This window comes from Herpailurus yagouaroundi, unplaced genomic scaffold, assembly GCF_014898765.1.
Source record: "Herpailurus yagouaroundi ecotype Mexico unplaced genomic scaffold, PumYag 530, whole genome shotgun sequence".
Taxonomy (NCBI): domain Eukaryota; kingdom Metazoa; phylum Chordata; class Mammalia; order Carnivora; family Felidae; genus Herpailurus; species Herpailurus yagouaroundi.
Window position 1 is genome coordinate 8,311,174 of NW_024412747.1, and position 17,518 is coordinate 8,328,691.

General features: G+C 44.5%; 1 protein-coding gene across 1 annotated transcript; it reads right to left on the reverse strand.

The window, feature by feature from the left end:
• Window positions 1-1,070: 1,070 nt before the first annotated feature.
• ARV1 (ARV1 fatty acid homeostasis modulator) lies at window positions 1,071-17,005 on the reverse strand (the record flags this gene model as incomplete). Its single annotated transcript, XM_040464927.1, has 5 exons — window positions 1,071-4,146; window positions 5,430-5,654; window positions 8,497-8,650; window positions 11,404-11,523; window positions 16,970-17,005. Coding segments are annotated over 5 exons (678 nt in total), but the record flags the coding sequence as incomplete, so codon positions are not given.
• Window positions 17,006-17,518: the final 513 nt, after the last annotated feature.

Here is a 17,518-nt window from a genome sequence, read left to right on the forward strand (position 1 = left end):
TCGAGTGTGGATGAAAAGATCAGTGATGTGTTCGTCTTCACTGACAAGGTGACAGGTCAAAGATTCGAAAAGCTGTGACCAGCATATTACATTGTCATTTTTTTTCTACAGGCTCCATCCTATGGCAATTATGCGAGGTCATTCCAGTTGGTTTTTACCTTGGCATCTTCTTTTTAGCGTTTTGTGTTGGTTTCATCATCCTCAGGATAAATTACAATTCCCGAGGCCCTCTGTTATCTGACCTTACGTAGCTTCCTGGGCTCATTTTTAAAACCCCCAGCACCCACGCTCCACCCAGTTGTGTGGGCTCTTCGGTTCCCTGCACACATTACACTCTCTGCCCTCCAGGGCTTCGCATGCATGGTTATTTTCCCTCCAGGGACACTGGAAAGTTCCTTTCCTTTCCCCCTCCCCTCAGAGGACCTTCTCGACTTCTAAGGCCGGAACAGGTGTTCCTGCTCTGCATTTCCCTAGATCCCCTTTACAGCACTTAACCATGCTCCACTGCAAATACCTTCTCAGGTTTCCAAATCTATCACTACTTCTGTAAACTTTAAGAGGGCTACTCAGCCCTGCATCTATACCGTCTGATGCACATAGTAGGAGCTCCATAATATGTCACATGAATAAGTGAATGATGAATAAAAGGATAAATGAAACAGGGAGAGATAAACGGGGGGAGTGCTATCTTATCTAAAGGTAAGATTATCTTGCTTTTATCTAATATCAGTTTTATGGAGATAGAATCCACCCCTGTAAAGTGTAGAGCTCAGTGGTTTTAGTTAGTTTTGGATCAGCCATTAAAAAAATTTTTTTTTAAATGTTTATTCTTATTTTGAGAGAGAGAGAAAGAAGGGGAGGGGGAGACAGAGAATCCCAAGTCGGCCCTGCACCGTCAGAGTGGATCCCGACCCGGGGCTCAAAATCACAAACTGTGAGATCATGACCTGAGCTGAAATCAAGAGTCGGATGCTTAACCTGCTGAGCCACCCAGACGCCCCTGGGTCAGCCATTTTTAAACAGTAGCTTAGTCACAGGGGAAAATACTGAATTCATGAAAAATTCACAAAAGCTGTTTACTTTGACTTTATTAAGAGAAAAATATTTCTGTTGTTGTAAGAACACAATACTAAATACATTATTTATAGCCAGTAACTTACCATTTAAATTACAAAGATATAAACATGTCAAAGGAATGAAACATAGATCTTTTATTATGTGTGGATCATGGATTCACGTTCCTCCTCCATTTCCAGAGCTTCCCCGAAGTGGTCTACAAAGTAGGACTCTCCCCTTGTCCTATCCCTCATTCCCCAGGCAGCACCCCGGGCTCTGAGCTTGCCTGGGTCTGTGCCTATATGTGGTTCGGTTGTTTCTTATGGGGGCTATGTGGTAGTTTTGGGGGTTTCCGATGCCATAACCGTAGCTTTCTTTTTCAGGAAGTGTATCCAAATCTTTGCGTCACTTTGCTCAACAGAAATGAGGAGCTTGGTTTGTATTTTAGGTCTTCTCTGTTGCAAGGGCAGTTGGTTGTGCCACAGATAATAAAGAACACAACTGTGGGCAGTAAAAGAAGTATGTAGGGTGACACATTCTGCTCAAAATCAACTCAACAAATTCTTCTTGGGGCAGGCCCTGTACTTTGGGAAACATGCTATTTCCTCATGTATAAACCACCCGGTCTCTCCCAGAACCAACCTTTTACCCAGGCTGGGGGAGTCAGGCATAAACGCTTGGAATCGGAATAGAAGACGTGGACAATATAAAACATGAGGTAATGTAATAATAGGAGGACAATGGTTTTCAAACGGTTGTGAGGCAGGTGACTTTGTTTTCCTGACTGGAAATCACAGTGGATCGCGTGACAAGTGGAAGCACCTGGGGAAGTAGGACCAGAACAGTCTCCGGAAATCCTGGATACGACCGCTGTGGTGCTGGGCTGGGCCTTGGGGGGTGGGGGGGTGAACGGGAGTGAGCCCACAGACTCGAGTTTTCGGAAAGCCTTCCTTCCACAGAGAAGCCAAGATGACTGACTCTATCTGGTTGGGCAGAAACAAGGCCACTCCAGGCCCTGGGGAGAGCAGAAGACACATGGGGAAGTGCAGAGGCTGTAATAGGAGATGGGGGTAGGAACACGTCTGCGGAGAACGAACTGGGACCGGAACACTGAGGACCACGCTTCTGCTAAGAGAACATACAAAGTCGTTCCTCAGGAAGAGACCAGAACCTCCAGGGTCAGCAGTAAGAGACGATGACAGACATGGAGGGACGCCACCACGGTGCGTGGCGCCGGTCTGGGTTGAGGGCCTGGGAGGAGGCTGTTGTAACCTTTCAGGCAGGAGACAAGAGCTGACCCGGGGTCTGAGTGAAAAGGGACGTTTCCAGAGAAAAGCTTCGGGCAAGGATTCTGTTTGGGTGGGTACAGGGCGGTGAGATGGAGTTCAGCTTCAGGGGTAAAGGCGGGGCCACGCTGGCACCGCCTGGGAGGCAGTGGACGGGCAGAGAGAGTGGGCAGAGGGGCAAGCTGGAGGTGCTGGGTCTGGGAGGCCTACGTCTTGGGAGCTGAACGCGAACGGCAAGAGAGAGGAGAGAAGCTGAGGTCAGAGTCCCGGGGCTGGGAAGCCGGTGAACAAAAGACCGACAGAACGGGCGGCCGGGCTCCGAAGGAGGGGCTCTGGGTGAGCTTCCAGAGCAGAGCTAGGGAGGAGTCTGACAAAGACCTGGCAACTGGCTTCCTTCTGAGTTTTAGGAGGGCAGAGTCAGGAGACTATGGGAGAAAGTATGTCTTACAAAGAGGAAAGGCGGTGAAGAAGCAGGCTTGACCAGTTGTTCTAGAACAGAGAGCTGTGCGTATACAGTTTGCAGAGGGGAAGGAGCCAGGGCACGGGAGAGGACAATGAAAAGAGCTGTGTCTGAAGACCTGGAAAGGAAGAGCATTGGCTGAGCATGAGGGGAGACTGAGGTCACAGGAGGGAGGATGGCCTTTCCGCAGTGGAGAAGGTTCGGACCTGGGGTGCTCTCCTGCCACTTTTGTGCTTCCCACGCTGCCTGCACCCCCACCCCCAAACCGGCCTCTGGGTCTGCTCCAGGCCCCCGCGGCCAGCACAGGCTGCACGGAGGGCCAGGCTGTGGGCCGGGAGCCTGACTGTGACCTGGGGCGGGGTGGGGGGGGGGAGGGGAAGGACGCTTCCAGGGAGCAAAGAGCCCAGAGAGGAAGACGAGCATGGGTCCAGGACCAGAGGGAGGGAAGGAGGGAAGAAGGCAGGCGACCAAATGAGTTTTGAGCTGAAGAAGGAACAAAGCTCCAGCAACAGCTTGACTCTCAGCAATGGGAGGGCAGACGTGGGAGGCAGGAGCGTGGGGGAGGTTCACTGGAGGTGACCACGAAGGCAGAGGGGCATCAACGGAGGTCCAGCTGAGGCTCTGTGCACGCGCAGCGCTGGCCTCGTGGGGAAGACGGCCGCGGAGTCACCCCAACGGCTCGAATGAGGCGCGGCCAGCAGAAAGGCAAGGGGCTGATGGGTTCGGGGACTAATGGGGATGAGTCGGCAGCTGCCTACATTTGCAGGTGGGTAAAAAGCGAAGCAAGGCCGGTCAGAAGTGGAGGTCGCGGGAAGGTGAAGAGGCAGCCCACAGCAGGGCCCGTGGAAGGGAGGACGAGGGACTGGGGCAGGGTGGGGGGGACAGCAGCCAATGGGGCAGATTTCGGAGTCAGGTCCCGCTACAAGCGACATGGCGTGCCGGTGTCAGAGAGGCGGAGAATAGGGCCCCAGGAAGCAGCAAAGCATGGATGTGGATGTCCTTGACCTAAAGTGAAGGACCCAGAGAGATGTGCACTGAAGTCCTCGGCCGCGCCCCGCCCGGCCGGCGCGGCTGAGGTGACCCAGAGCCAGTCAGGGGCTGGGTCACGTAAGGGCATCTACGGATTCTGCGATGGCATTGGTCTCATTTGAGGAGGATGCCCGTCTGAGTGTGTGAATGCTAAGAGGCTTTTGTACCCTCTTCAAAAGTCTTGAGATTTATAGATGGTGCAATCACTTCCCACGTCCCATTCCATCCTCTGGAAGAAGTAGACCATGGTGCTTTCCACCAGTAAGCCACTAAAGATGGCCAGAAAGGAGAGCTTTCGGCTGATATTCAGGGTCACTGGAAAAGAACAGACAGCTAGTAAGTCCTTAAGAGTTGAAGTGATGTCAGCATGTAAAGTACGTGGCATTCTGAACGGAACTCTTTTGTAAAGCTGTTTTTGAGAAAAATCTCTATTTGTTCTTATTAACTGGTGCTGTTATCCTCTCCCACTTTTTTAAAATCTACGGACCTCTGGGGGCGCCTGGGTGGCGCAGTCGGTTGAGCGTCCGACTTCAGCCGGGTTACGATCTCGCGGTCCGTGGGTTCGAGCCCCGCGTCGGGCTCTGGGCTGATGGCTCGGAGCCTGGAGCCTGTTTCCGATTCTGTGTCTCCCTCTCTCTCTGCCCCTCCCCCGTTCATGCTCTGTCTCTCTCTGTCCCAAAAATAAATAAGCGTTGAAAAAAAAAAATAAATAAAATAAAAAATAAAATAAAATCTACGGACCTCTGGAGAGAAACAAAGCATGTGCCGGTAACAAACACACGAAGTTTCTCCTCCTGAAATCAAGACACAGATTTCCATGAATACTGGACGGAGAAAATTAAGAACAGATTTTAAGGTTATAAAGAGATCGACAATGGGGCGCCTGGGTGGCTCAGTCGGTTGAGCGACCGACTTCGGCTCAGGTCATGATCTCGCGGTCCATGAGTTCGAGCCCCGCGTCGGGCTCTGTGTTGACAGCTCAGAGCCTGGAGCCAGTTTCGGATTCTGTGTCTCCCTCTCTCTCTCTGACCCTCCCCCGTTCATGCTCTGTCTCTCTCTGTCTCAAAAATAAATAAATGTTAAAAAAAAAAAAAAAGAGATCGACAAAACAAAACAAAAACAAACAAACCCGGAGACTCTCTGTTTAACAGTAAGCATTACGATAAAAGGTATCAGGTAGCAGCCTCATTTAAAATAACCCTTCTCACAATGGATGGGGAAAATGAAGACCCCCAAGGCTGCTCATCGTTTCTTTGGTGTGGTAGGAGCTGTGCTTCCTGGCTTGACGACTGCCCCGCCACGTACATTTGGACAAGTCATCCGCAAAACGGAGGGTAATAACGGCTGCCCTACTAACCCCACGGCACTGAGATGTTGCACATGAAGGCATTTTGAGCACTAAAAAATACCACGTGGTTAACGTGAACAAATACCGACTACGCGCTCTGAATAAGGCATTAGAGGAGTGCCAGGCCCTGTTATTATTCTATGAAGACTTCCAGAGTCTAACAGGTTTGGCAAGAGCGTGTCGGAGGCGCAAGGCTTTAAGCTTGTGTGTGGGCTGAAAGCGGAGGAGACAGGATAAAACACAAACATACCTCTGATTGCCTGAAAATTGGATGTAAGGACAAATACTTTGATGAGTCTGAGGCACAGGGATGTGTAGTCGTGCTCCCAAATGACGGCTGGAATCAGCAAGAGTTTTCCGTAGCTCGACAACAATAATGCTTTCAGCAGCAAAATGAAGTCGGGTTTTTTTTTCGCTGTCGTCGGTCGTTCTACCCACAGGAAAGTAAAGATGCCAGTAAAAAAGGCAGCTTGTTCTAAGGAGGGAACGGAGGACAAACACATGAATGTCCCTATCTGAACCATATCTCTCTAAAACCAAATAAGCCACAATTCCAAAATACAACTTACCGGCTGACTTCATTAGAATTGCTTTATTGAGATCAAATTTTCTTTTTCCTCCCTCCTTCTTTTTTTTTTTTTTTTTTTTTTAAATAAGCCCCTGCCTTTTGTGTCAAATCCTGCCGGTATGATTTCAGAAACATAGTTCAACAGTTCTTTCGTGGAGTATTTCATCACCCACCGAAGCAAAAGTCAGTCCATTAGGATTGTGATCATCAGCTCTCTGAAGTTCTTTCTAGGAAGTAAGACTCTGTTTAGGTATTTTCAGTGTTCGAGGCCTCCACAGAAAGAATAATACAGGAATATGGAGGTTTTTTTTAAGTCCGAAAGACGGGACCCAGCCTAAGAACTGCATATGAAGATGTTTTTCTTTGCTCATTCTTCCACTATTTATTGAATACCTAGTATCTACAAGATTTTGAATACTGTTATCTAAATTTAAAACTTCCTTAATTCATGTTAACAAGCTTTCTGAGTACAATTCCTTATCCTTCCAGAAAGTATTCATAGACAGAGTCCAGTACAGGAGAAGCCACAGTTCACTGGGTCCACAGAACAGAGCACGGGCTGTTCTATTCCCATTAACTAGGATTTTAACATTTCTTTTAACTGTGGTATTATTTTTATTCAGACTGTTAGTCTTCTGATTACCCAGCTGCATACGTTTTGAGTGATCTGTCCCTAATTCTATTTTTTCCCATAAGCTATGTTATGTAGGTTTCTGTAGAATCTTGTTTTTCTGGAACACATGTGTCATCTTATAGGAGAGACAACTGTATCCTTCCTAAAATGTTTTATAACCAAACAGAGTCAAACTAAAGAGGTTCCAAACATAGGTGATTAGAATCAAAAATAATTTTGGCCGGTTGACCTACATGACAGGGACACCAAGGGCTTGTCAACTGCAAAGACCTGCTGAAATAGGCTGATCTTATAGCCTCAGATTTGGACCAAAAAAGTAATAAAAGCAACAAAGAATTCCTTAACAACAAGAACGATCTAATAGTGGGTTGTCTCCTGTCACTGGAGATACTCAGACAAAGCTAGATCATTTTGCAGAGCTGAGGGAAGGATTTCTAGCACTGGAGAGAAGGGCGGACCAGATAACCTCCACATCCATCTAACTCAGAACTTGAGAGATTTATGTGTTTGCACCAGCCCTTGGGCTCTGCACAGTCTTTCTCAAGGCAGATACTATGAGGCTTTCATGGATCAGCCGGGTTCAGGAGGACCTCACCTGCCTACAGAGGGCTACACGGAGAAAACACCAGATGGGGAGCCCGGGGAGCCACCTGTCTCAGTGCTGACACTAACCTGCGGTGGGATTTTGGGGAAATCATTGCCTTCCTGCTTCTATGTCTCCACGGGAGAACCTAACCTATCTACCAAAGAGGATGGTTGTGAACATTAAGTTGATAAAATCGTAAAAGCAGTGTTTAAATTATAAAATGCTGTATTTATGTAGGGCATTTTTTCATAACCTATTTTAGGGGGTCAGAACCTAATAGTGGGTTAAAAAAGTAACAGTAGAAAAAATTTCTGAGTGTCAAAATATCCACTATAGAGTAGGTGCTACAGCAATTCTGAACTATTTGAAAATAAGCCTGGTTTATTTTTTATATTAAAAATTACGGACACACGGGAGCTTATCCTCAGAAATTTTAAGAGGTTTTGCTTTAAAGCTTAAAATTACATTAGGTTCTAGTTCCTGGCGTAGGCAACGTTGTCAAGGATGTTTTTAATGTTATTATATACGTTTGCGAATTCTTAAAATGTAAATTTTAAAACCTCAGAAACGGATGAGAGGACCAAGGAAGTGAGAGCAAGCAGAGAAGAAAATGGGACAAAAGAGGACAACACAGTCCAGGAATATGACACTGCAGTGCACTGGAGACTCAATATTGCTAAAACAATATTTCATTATAATCAAAGAGTTTTAGAAGCAGAGCATGGAAGCCTGTAAGTAAGAAAACAGTGGCAGAAATTAATTCAACACAATTCTGACCTCAGTCACAAACTCGAATTCTGGAGAAAAGCAGTTCCTTGAACTTAAGGAACTTGGGACAGGAGTCACTTTTCCTGAATGCAGTCAGAGAAAGAACAAGTTTTCCCTATTAAACAGGTTGCATGAGTTCAATGCAATTAGCACAACACATTGGATAAGGTCTGGCAATTATCAGTCTGTTTTAATAAAGATGAGACCTGGGGAGTCTTTCAACTGGACAATCAGAAATTAAATTTAAGGGGCGCCTGGGTGGCGCAGTCGGTTAAGCGTCCGACTTCAGCCAGGTCACGATCTCGCGGTCCGGGAGTTCGAGCCCCGCGTCAGGCTCTGGGCTGATGGCTCAGAGCCTGGAGCCTGTTTCCGATTCTGTGTCTCCCTCTCTCTCTGCCCCTCCCCCGTTCATGCTCTGTCTCTCTCTGTCCCAAAAATAAATAAACGTTCAAAAAAAAAAAAAAAAAGAAATTAAATTTAAGAGTTTTATCGACGATGGTATGCCTCAACATATTTTACGAAACTCTCTAATCTGATAAACCTAACCATTCCGTAACAGATGTGTGGTAACAAATAAAAAAGCAAGCAAGCACATAATTTAGACAAACTCATCTAGCAGCTTAGCAGTAGAGCTGAACGTCTAAGTCTCAAGTCCTATGTTAACCCCCTCCTCTTACCAATGATGAAGCCCACCCACTTCACTTGTGATCAGAATAGTGGGGACTAGATGGCTGAGAACAGAAAGCGTGGCTTCTTCGTACCTAGAGAAGCAATTGCGAACATTCTATAGAAATCCCACTCCTTGGCATATCTGATGAAGTCGTCGGGATCGGTGTTCTGGTTTGAATCTTGAAGCTGCCACCATCTCAGGTACGCTTCGCAAAGCAAACAAAATATGCAGAGTTTCCCGTGCATCTGGTAGTCAAAAAGACAATGCCATTTACTGGGTAGAGAAACACCTAATTACACGTAATATCGAGTAGGCGCAGACGTAGCTAAGTACTTGTGGTTTTGAAGAACCTCCCATCCCACAGCTTTTCAAATTCAGGACTGCCCGGTTAAGTGTGTAATTGTGTTGCCTGTAAACCCAATGGCTCTTCATCAGCAATGACCATCAGAATCACAAGGGGAGATTTTTCAGATTGCAAATGTCGAGGCCCCAGTCCTGACTCAGAATCTTGGGAAGTAAATCCTACACATGCAATTTTGAAACGGTCCTGGGGGCAAGGCGGGATTCTGATGTACGCCCTTCGCTAAGAAATACTGCTCTAAAGAGTAGTCCACCCTTCACACTCTATTTTCAGCATCGGTCCTATACACAGAATCAAGCACAGAATTCACGTGACTCGTGGATAGGCAGAAGCAGCAATGATGACACATTTTAACCTGAAGATTCCATCATACCACATAGGAAACTACTATTCTGAACATAAATTTTTATTTATTTATTTATTTATTTTTTATTTAAAAAAAAATTTTTTTTTTCAACGTTTATTTATTTTTGGGACAGAGAGAGACAGAGCATGAACGGGGGAGGGTCAGAGAGAGAGGGAGACACAGAATCGGAAACAGGCTCCAGGCTCCGAGCCATCCGCCCAGAGCCCGACGCGGGGCTCGAACTCCCGGACCGCGAGATCGTGACCTGGCTGAAGTCGGGCGCTTAACCGACTGCGCCACCCAGGCGCCCCATAAATTTTTATTTTTATTTTATTTCTTTTTAAGTTTTAAGTTTTTTTTAAATGTTTACTTTCATTTATTTTATTTTTTAATTTATTGTTTAATTTACATCCAAGTTAGTTACCATACAGTGCAACAACTGATTTCAGGAGTGGATTCCTTAATGCCCCTTACCCATTTAGACCATTCCCCCTCCCAGAACCCCTCCAGCAATGCTCTGTTTGTTCTCTGTATTTAAGAGTCTTTATGTTTTGTCCCCTTCCCTGTTTTTATATTACTTTTGCTTCCCTTTCCTTATGTTCACCTGTTTTGTCTCTTAAATTCCTCATGTGAGTGAAATCATATGATATTTGTCTTTTTCTGACTAATTTTGCTTAGCATCATACCCTCCAGTTCCATCCACGTAGTTGCAAATGGCAAGATTTCATTCTTTTTGATTGCCGAGTAATACTCCATTGTATATATATATATATACCACGTCTTCTTTATCCATTCCTCCATTGATGGACATTTGGGCTCTTTCCATTCTTTGGCTACTGTTGATAGTGCTTCTATAAACACTGGGGTGCATGTGCCCTTTCGAAACAGCGCACCTGTATCCCCTGAGTAAGTACCTAGTCGTGCAATTGCTGGGTCATAGGGTATTTCTATTTTTAATTTTTCGAGGAACCTCCATACTGCTTTCCAGAATGGCTGCACCAGTTTGCATTCCCATCAGCAGTACAAAACAGATCCTCTTTCTCCCCATCCTCGCCCACATCTGTTCTGAACATAAATTTTAAAAAAATGGCCCTATGCTGGATGAGTGTCAATTAATATATGGAAAAAACAGTAATTAAAAGGTAGAAATTTTTAAAGCTGCAAGTTCTAAAGAGTCTGAAATTTGGGCAAAAATAAAAATTATCAGGTAACAAGAATCGGCTTTTCACAACATGTTTCTCCTGGGGTGCCTGGGTGGCTCAGTCAGTTAAGCGTCCAACTCTTGGTTTCAGCTCAGGTCATGATCTCACGGTTTGTGAGTTTGAGCCTTGCCTCAGGTTTCTGTGCTGACAGTGTGGAGCCTGCTTGGGATTCTCTGTCCCTCTCTCTCTCTCTGCCCCTCACTCTCTCAAAATAAATAAACTTTAAAAAATAAAATAAAACCCATTACCCATTGGACTTTCTATATCAATATAAAGTGGGGAAAAGAAAGTGTGTGCAAATGCAATGCAGTCCCAGGATAGGTATCAGTGTGGGCTTCTGAGGTTCTTCTAGTTGGCACAGTGGTGCTCCTGGCTGCACTTCAGAATTACCTGGGGGTTTTAAGAAATACTGATGCCTGAACTCATCTGCAAAGATTCTGTAACTGATTCTGGGCGAGGCCTCGGCTTGGAAGGATGAACTGCTCTCCACCCTCTCTCTCCCAGGTGATTCCATTGTGTACCAAAGTTTGGGAATCAATGCTCTAGCAATTTAAAAACTGCCCTGGTTATTTTTATTTTATTTTATTTTATTTTTATTTTTTATTTTTTTTTCAATATATGAAATTTATTGTCAAATTGGTTTCTGCCCTGGTTATTTAACGTGGGGGAGGGGAAGGAATTCCCTCAACAGGATATAAAATGTAACATATTGTATTAAAATATTTCTCTTTTAATGGTCGCTTACTTCCTCTAGCTATATTTCTCTCCTTACCTGGATATATTTAATTTATTCTGGTAGAAATAACTGGTATCTGTTTCAAAAGGAAACCCACTAAAAGGCAATACAGATTATAGTTTTTCAACTTCCTCCCAGTGAGCGTATTCTTAAATATTCACTAAACATTGTGTGCCTTGTTTATCAATGCCTGCTATTTCTAGTAACTTCCAGACACTGTTGAGATAAAAGACCCATGCTTAATAGACTTTCTTTTTAAAATAATGTTCTTTAATGCCGTTCAAATTATTCTTTAAAAATGCAAGAGCATTATCAAGTAAAATTAGAAAATAAAAAAAATTAGCACAACTTACGTTTATTTTAGTATTGAAGAGAATATGTCTGTAGGCCTGGGCTTTGCATAAAATAGCATTAATCAAGATGATAACAGGATCATACTCGATATATTTGTCTACAGGTTTCTGGCAGGATTTCTGAAATAATGCAAGATAATATTAGAACAAGCAAACTCATACATTCTGAAATCTTAAGGGATTCTGAACTAGCAGAGTCTATTTTGGACTTGTATAGCAATAAGGACATGTCAGCATTTATTTAAATTAACTTCTCTTCAGATACAAAATGTTCACATAAGCTCTGGTTTCAGAAATGACTAAATACAATCTTCTAGGCTAGAAATATTAATCTTTTTTTTTAAAATATTTTCTTAATGTTTTTATTTATTTTTGAGACAGAGAGAGACAGAGCATGAGCAGGGGAGGGGCAGAGAGAGAGGGAGACACAGAATCCGAAGCAGGCTCCAGGCTCTGAGCTGTTAGCACAGAGCCCGACATGGGGCTGGAACTCACTGTGAGATCATGACCTGAGCTGAAGTCGGATGCCTAACTGACTGAGCCACCCAGGCACCCCAGAAATGTTAATATTTTAGTCTCATATGTAAGGAAGTTAAAAAATTTTTGATTTTTTTAGAAAATATTTTCTTAGTGTTTATTTATTTCTGAGAGATTGAGAGATAGAGAGCGCGAGCGAATGAGCAGGTGAGGAGCAGAGAGAGAGGGAGACACAGAATCTGAAGCAGGCTCCAGGCTCTGAGCTGTCAGCACCAAGCCCGACGTGGGGCTCGACTTCATGAAATAGCGAGATCATGACCTGAGCTAAAATCGGACACTTAACCAACTGAGCCACCCAGGCGCCCCAAAAATATTTGATTTAAAGACTGGATTAGGCAGAAAAGTATCCCAGAAAATGCTTTCACTTTGTAGGACTTGTTATAAAATAAAGAAATACATTTATAATGTACTTCCATTGATAAACTGTTGCCTATTGGCTAGATGGCCACCAACTCTGTGGTTCTTGAAACATGACTTGGAGAAAGGGGTTCAGAAAAGCACGCGGAGCTTCTGAGAGCTAAAAGCAAATAAAGAATGTGGTAGATACTGAGAAGCTCTTTTTCCCCTCCCCTCCAATTAACACTGAGAATATGGGAGGAAAATGCTCCTTCTCTGTGATGAACAATGGTGAAGACGCTGGAAAATGCTGAGCTATACATAAGCAAATGGGGTGCAGCTTGGTTCCAGGTTACCGGAAGCAAGACACCTGGGCTCTCAGTAATTCCTACTACATTAACTTTTTTGGACACCCGTGATTACAATGTTATCAAAGTCCAACACCGGCAGAACACATAACACCGGTGTACAAGAACGAGCTCATCAGAGGGGTGCTTGGGTGGCTCAGTCTGTTAAGCGTCAGGTCATGATTTCACGGTCTGTGAGTTTGAGCCCTACATGAGGCTCTCTGCTGTCCGCAGAGCCCGCTTTGGATCTTCTGTCCCCCCTCTCTCTGCCCCTTCCGCATGTATGCTCTCTCTCTCAAAAATAAACATTAAAAAAATTTTTTTTAATAAAAAATATTTTTAAAAAAGAGAACAAGCTCATTAGAAATGTGACATTTCAAAGAGTTTTAGTTACAAAGTTGAGTTAAGGCAACTGTTCTAATGGCTACAATTCAAACATAAAACATTTTGAAATTCTGAAAAGATAAAACAAAAATGGAAGTGATGGATATGCAAACATACTGGGATGGCCTTTTAATTACATCAAAGTGCTAGGGAAAAAAACGAAGGGCGTTGAAGATATCAACCCCGCATTCCAAAGGTAAAGAAAAACCACTTCCGACTGAAAGAGTTTCTCCACTTCATTCGTGTCATTTACAAGAAATGCGTATGTTTTTAAGTCATCAAGTGAACCAATGAAGAGAGACGTGCTATTACCTCATTTAAATACACCTAATCACTCGAGGTATAAGATGTTAACGATTTCACAGTTTTTCAGCTGGGCAAAGAGTAAGCCAGTGTCTAGACAGAAGCCGTGGAATCAGACATCCTATATTAATGACGAAGAGCTGTTTTCTAGACACCCTCCCTCTGCTGCCTATGGGCAAAACACCTCCTCTCTACAAACAACACTGGAGATCCTACTCCATTGTAAAATGGAACCACTGGCTGGTCAAGGGTCTTATCTCTGTCCGTTACAAGTTCCCTCAAAGGCACCTGGGTGGCTCAGTGAGTTAAGCGACTGCCTCTTGGTTTCAGCTTAGGCCATGATCTCACGGTTCATGGGTTCGAGTCCCATGTCAGGCTCTGCGCTGACAGCACAGAGCCTGCTTGGGATTCTCTCTCCCTCTGCCCCTCTCCCTCTCCTGCTTGTTCTCTCTCTCTCTCTCTCCCTCTCTCTCTCTCGCTCTCTCCCAAGAATAAACAAATAAAACTGAAAAAAAAAGTTTCCTAAAACCTGTACGTATGGAGGCAGCAGTGCAAGTCGAGCTGAGCCAGGATTTGGACAATTTTTGGGAGGAAGTGGCAGAAGACAGCAGCCCAGTTTTCCCTTTTACAATCACTTGGCCGACAGATGTGTCTGTCGACGCCACAGCATTCATTGCAACAGCTCTCCTAGCCATTTCTATGGACCAGGCACTTCCAGAATGCTAGATACTCCCCTTGAGATGTCAGTCTCTATCCTCAAGGACCTTACAGTTTAGAAGAGGACGCATAAGCACGCTACTGCAAGCGCTACAATGGAAGGGACACAGGGTGACATGAATCCCCGTAGGAGGGGCGGCTCCTGGTGTCACATGCCCTGGGATGTGCTACACCCACCTTCCCTTCCTAGCATTCTGAGTATTTTACGAGCACTGAAAGTTCATTAGAGCCCACTGGTTCCCTCCCTATCAGGTTAAGCCTAATTTGTCCTTGTTCTGCCTCTGCTACTTGCTTCTCCCACGAGGGCTCCCTCCACCTTGAATGCAAGGAGGAAACCCACACAGGCACAAAACAAACACACAGTAAAACACCCTAGTGGCAGGCGGCTACGTTTAGATTACGTTTTCTTACTCTGGCAAAATCGTTCCGCTCCCTTTACTACTGACTGGATGAGTATCGCGAAAGAGAAAGTTGTCCTCTGAGAAATCCGTAAGCACAAGGGACTGTGCACATCCCGGAAACGCAGATATTTCCGCCACCTCTATGTTACCATGGATACGAATTACTTTCTGCTGCTATGTTCTTCAGTGCCCTGGGAAATCACCTCTCCTTCAGCATATAAACTGGCCAATATTTTATGAACGTTCTTGCTGCTTCTTCCTCCCCATCATCTCTAGGGCCGTCCCCTTCCCCACTCATTCTCAAACCTGTTCCATTTTAGCTCCACAATCAGCAAAACATGTATCTTAAAACTGGAGGCCCCTAGACTTGAAGCTCCTCAGGGTTAGGATACCCTCTCATCCATCTCTGCATCCATCCAGCATGTAAGGGTGGAGGCTCCATACTGTTCGCACTGAACAGAACTCAAACTTGTGAGGATCTCAATGGAGTCTTGTCTTGTCACCATCATGAACCTATCGAGTATCTGAGCACACAAAACAATCTGGGCACTATAGGATGTCAAAAGCACTGTATCTTTAAGCCTACTTATAAGAAACCGTGAAAAGCTGAAGGAGAGGGAGTGGCTAAAAGCAAGTGACATGCTTCCATTAGATGGAGAAAAATTCGGGAGACACAGGGGCAAGCTGCGGGGGACAGCACTGGAGACATAAGAGCAAAGGGACGGGAGGTAAAGATGAGAAATACAGGTAGGAGATCAGGCTGAGTAGATTGCTGGTAGCTAAGGGACCGAAGCATGCATGAGTCACCAGCTTATAGAAACTGTGGCTATTTTTCCAGAACAAATAGCCTGATGTGTAAAAACTGTTTACTTTTTACTCTCACGACTTGGAGGGCCTTTAAAAAATTATTTTGCAATTTAATTTTCAGAGTCCATCATCAACAAAGTAATTTTCCTAAATAATGCTACTATGCAGGGGCGCCTGGGTGGCTCAGTCGGTTAAGTGTCCGACTTCGGCTCAGGTCATGATCTCACGGTTTGTGGGTTCGAGCCCCGCGTCGGGCTCTGGGCTGATGGCTCGGATCCTGGAGCCTGTTTCGGAGTCTGTGTCTCCCTCCCTCTCCCCCTCCCCTGTTCACACTCTGTCTCTGTCTCTCTTGAAAATAAATAAACATTAAAAAAAAAATTAAAAAAAAAATGCTACTATGCATATTACTATGCATTATCATGATAAAGGAGATTACCCACTCTTATCTCATCAGGAAATGTCTGTGTACAATAATGTACTGTACCACCACTCATTACCCCAAATATAATTCTAAAATCTGTCTCCTAGGTGAGAGGGGCTGATGATGTTGGGGGAACGGGTGGGGAGCCAGACGAGGGTGTAGTGGCTGACCTAAACAGCTATCCAATAATTATTTTCTATAAAATTACTTTCCATAAATAAGGTATAGAGAAGCCAGCATCTGATGATTAGGAAAAGGATTTTGTTAGTTTAATGCCAAGAATTTTAAAAAATAGAGATTAATTTATATTATATATAATAATTTATGTTATATATATTATATTATTAAAGATTACTAACTTTAGTTAGATAGTTAGATGTGGTTGTCATCTTTAAGACAGATGACTTAATTGTGCCAGTCCAAAAATTATTAAGTTTAGATCCCATATAACTTACTATTCTCTCCCTTGTACTAGGATGGCCAAGGATATCACTATCTAAAAACATAGAAATGGCTTGTTCATTCAACAAATATTTACTGCATACTTACTATGTGTCAGGCACTGTTCTGGATGATCTAGCTACATTAATGAATAAATTATATATAATCTCATGTAGCTTATATTCCAGCGGGAAGAGACAAGCAATAAATAACAAATAAGTCAGCTTTATAGAATATTCAAAGATGATAGGTGCTATGGGAAAGATAATGCAGGGAGAGGTGATAAGGCATATCAGACCTGGCAGGGGGAACCACGATTTGTAATAGGGTGGTCAGAATAGACCTCTCTGAGAGGCCAATAAAAATACTTGAAGGAGGTGAGGGAATTAGCCATGTCAGATCCTGACAGAAGAGTGTTCCAGGCACAGTGCAAAGGCCCTGAGGAAGGAACTTGCCTGGTTTAAAAGCTATCTGGAGGCAGGGGTGCCTGCCTCCAGTTGGTTGAGCATCCAACTCTTGATTTTGGCCCAGGTCATGATCTCATGGTCGTGGGACTGAGCCATGTGTTGAGTTCCATGCTGACAGCACGGCACCTGCTTGGGATCCTCTCTTTCTCCCTCTCAAAAACAAAAACCCCAAAAAACCAAAACAACAACAATAACAAAACTATCAGGAGGCAATGAAACTGCAGTAGAATAATGGAGAGTAGCAAGAGACTACATGAGCCTTATAAACCAGTGCAAGGATTCTGACCTTAATTCTGAGTGAGATGGAAAATCACTGGGAAGTTTGAGAAAACTTCAATTTCATTTTATTATTTATTTATTTATTTTTTAAGTAGGTGCTATGCCCAACATGCAGCTTGAACTCACAATCTGGAGATGAGGAGTCTCATGCTCTACTGCCTGAGCCGGTCAGGTGCTCCTCTACCTTACATTAAAAAAAAATTTTAGGGGCGCCTGGGTGGCGCAGTCGGTTGAGCGTCCGACTTCAGCCAGGTCACGATCTCGCGGTCCGTGGGTTCGAGCCCCGCGTCGGGCTCTGGGCTGATGGCTCAGAGCCTGGAGCCTGTTTCCGATTCTGTGTCTCCCTCTCTCTCTGCCCCTCCCCCGTTCATGCTCTGTCTCTCTCTGTCCCAAAAATAAATAAACGTTGAAAACAAAAAATTAAAAAAAAAAAAAAAATTTTATATGTTTTAATTTATTTTCGTGAGAAAGACACAGTGTGAGCTGGGGAGGGGCAGAGAGAGAGGCAGACCCAGAATCAGAAGCCGGCTCCAGGCTCCGAGCCGTCGGCACAGAGTCCGACGCGGGGCTTGAACTCGTGAACCATGAGATCATGACCTGAGCCCAACTCAGATGCTTAATTGACTGAGGCACCCAGGCGCCCTGTCTAACTTACATTTGAAGAGGAACACTTTG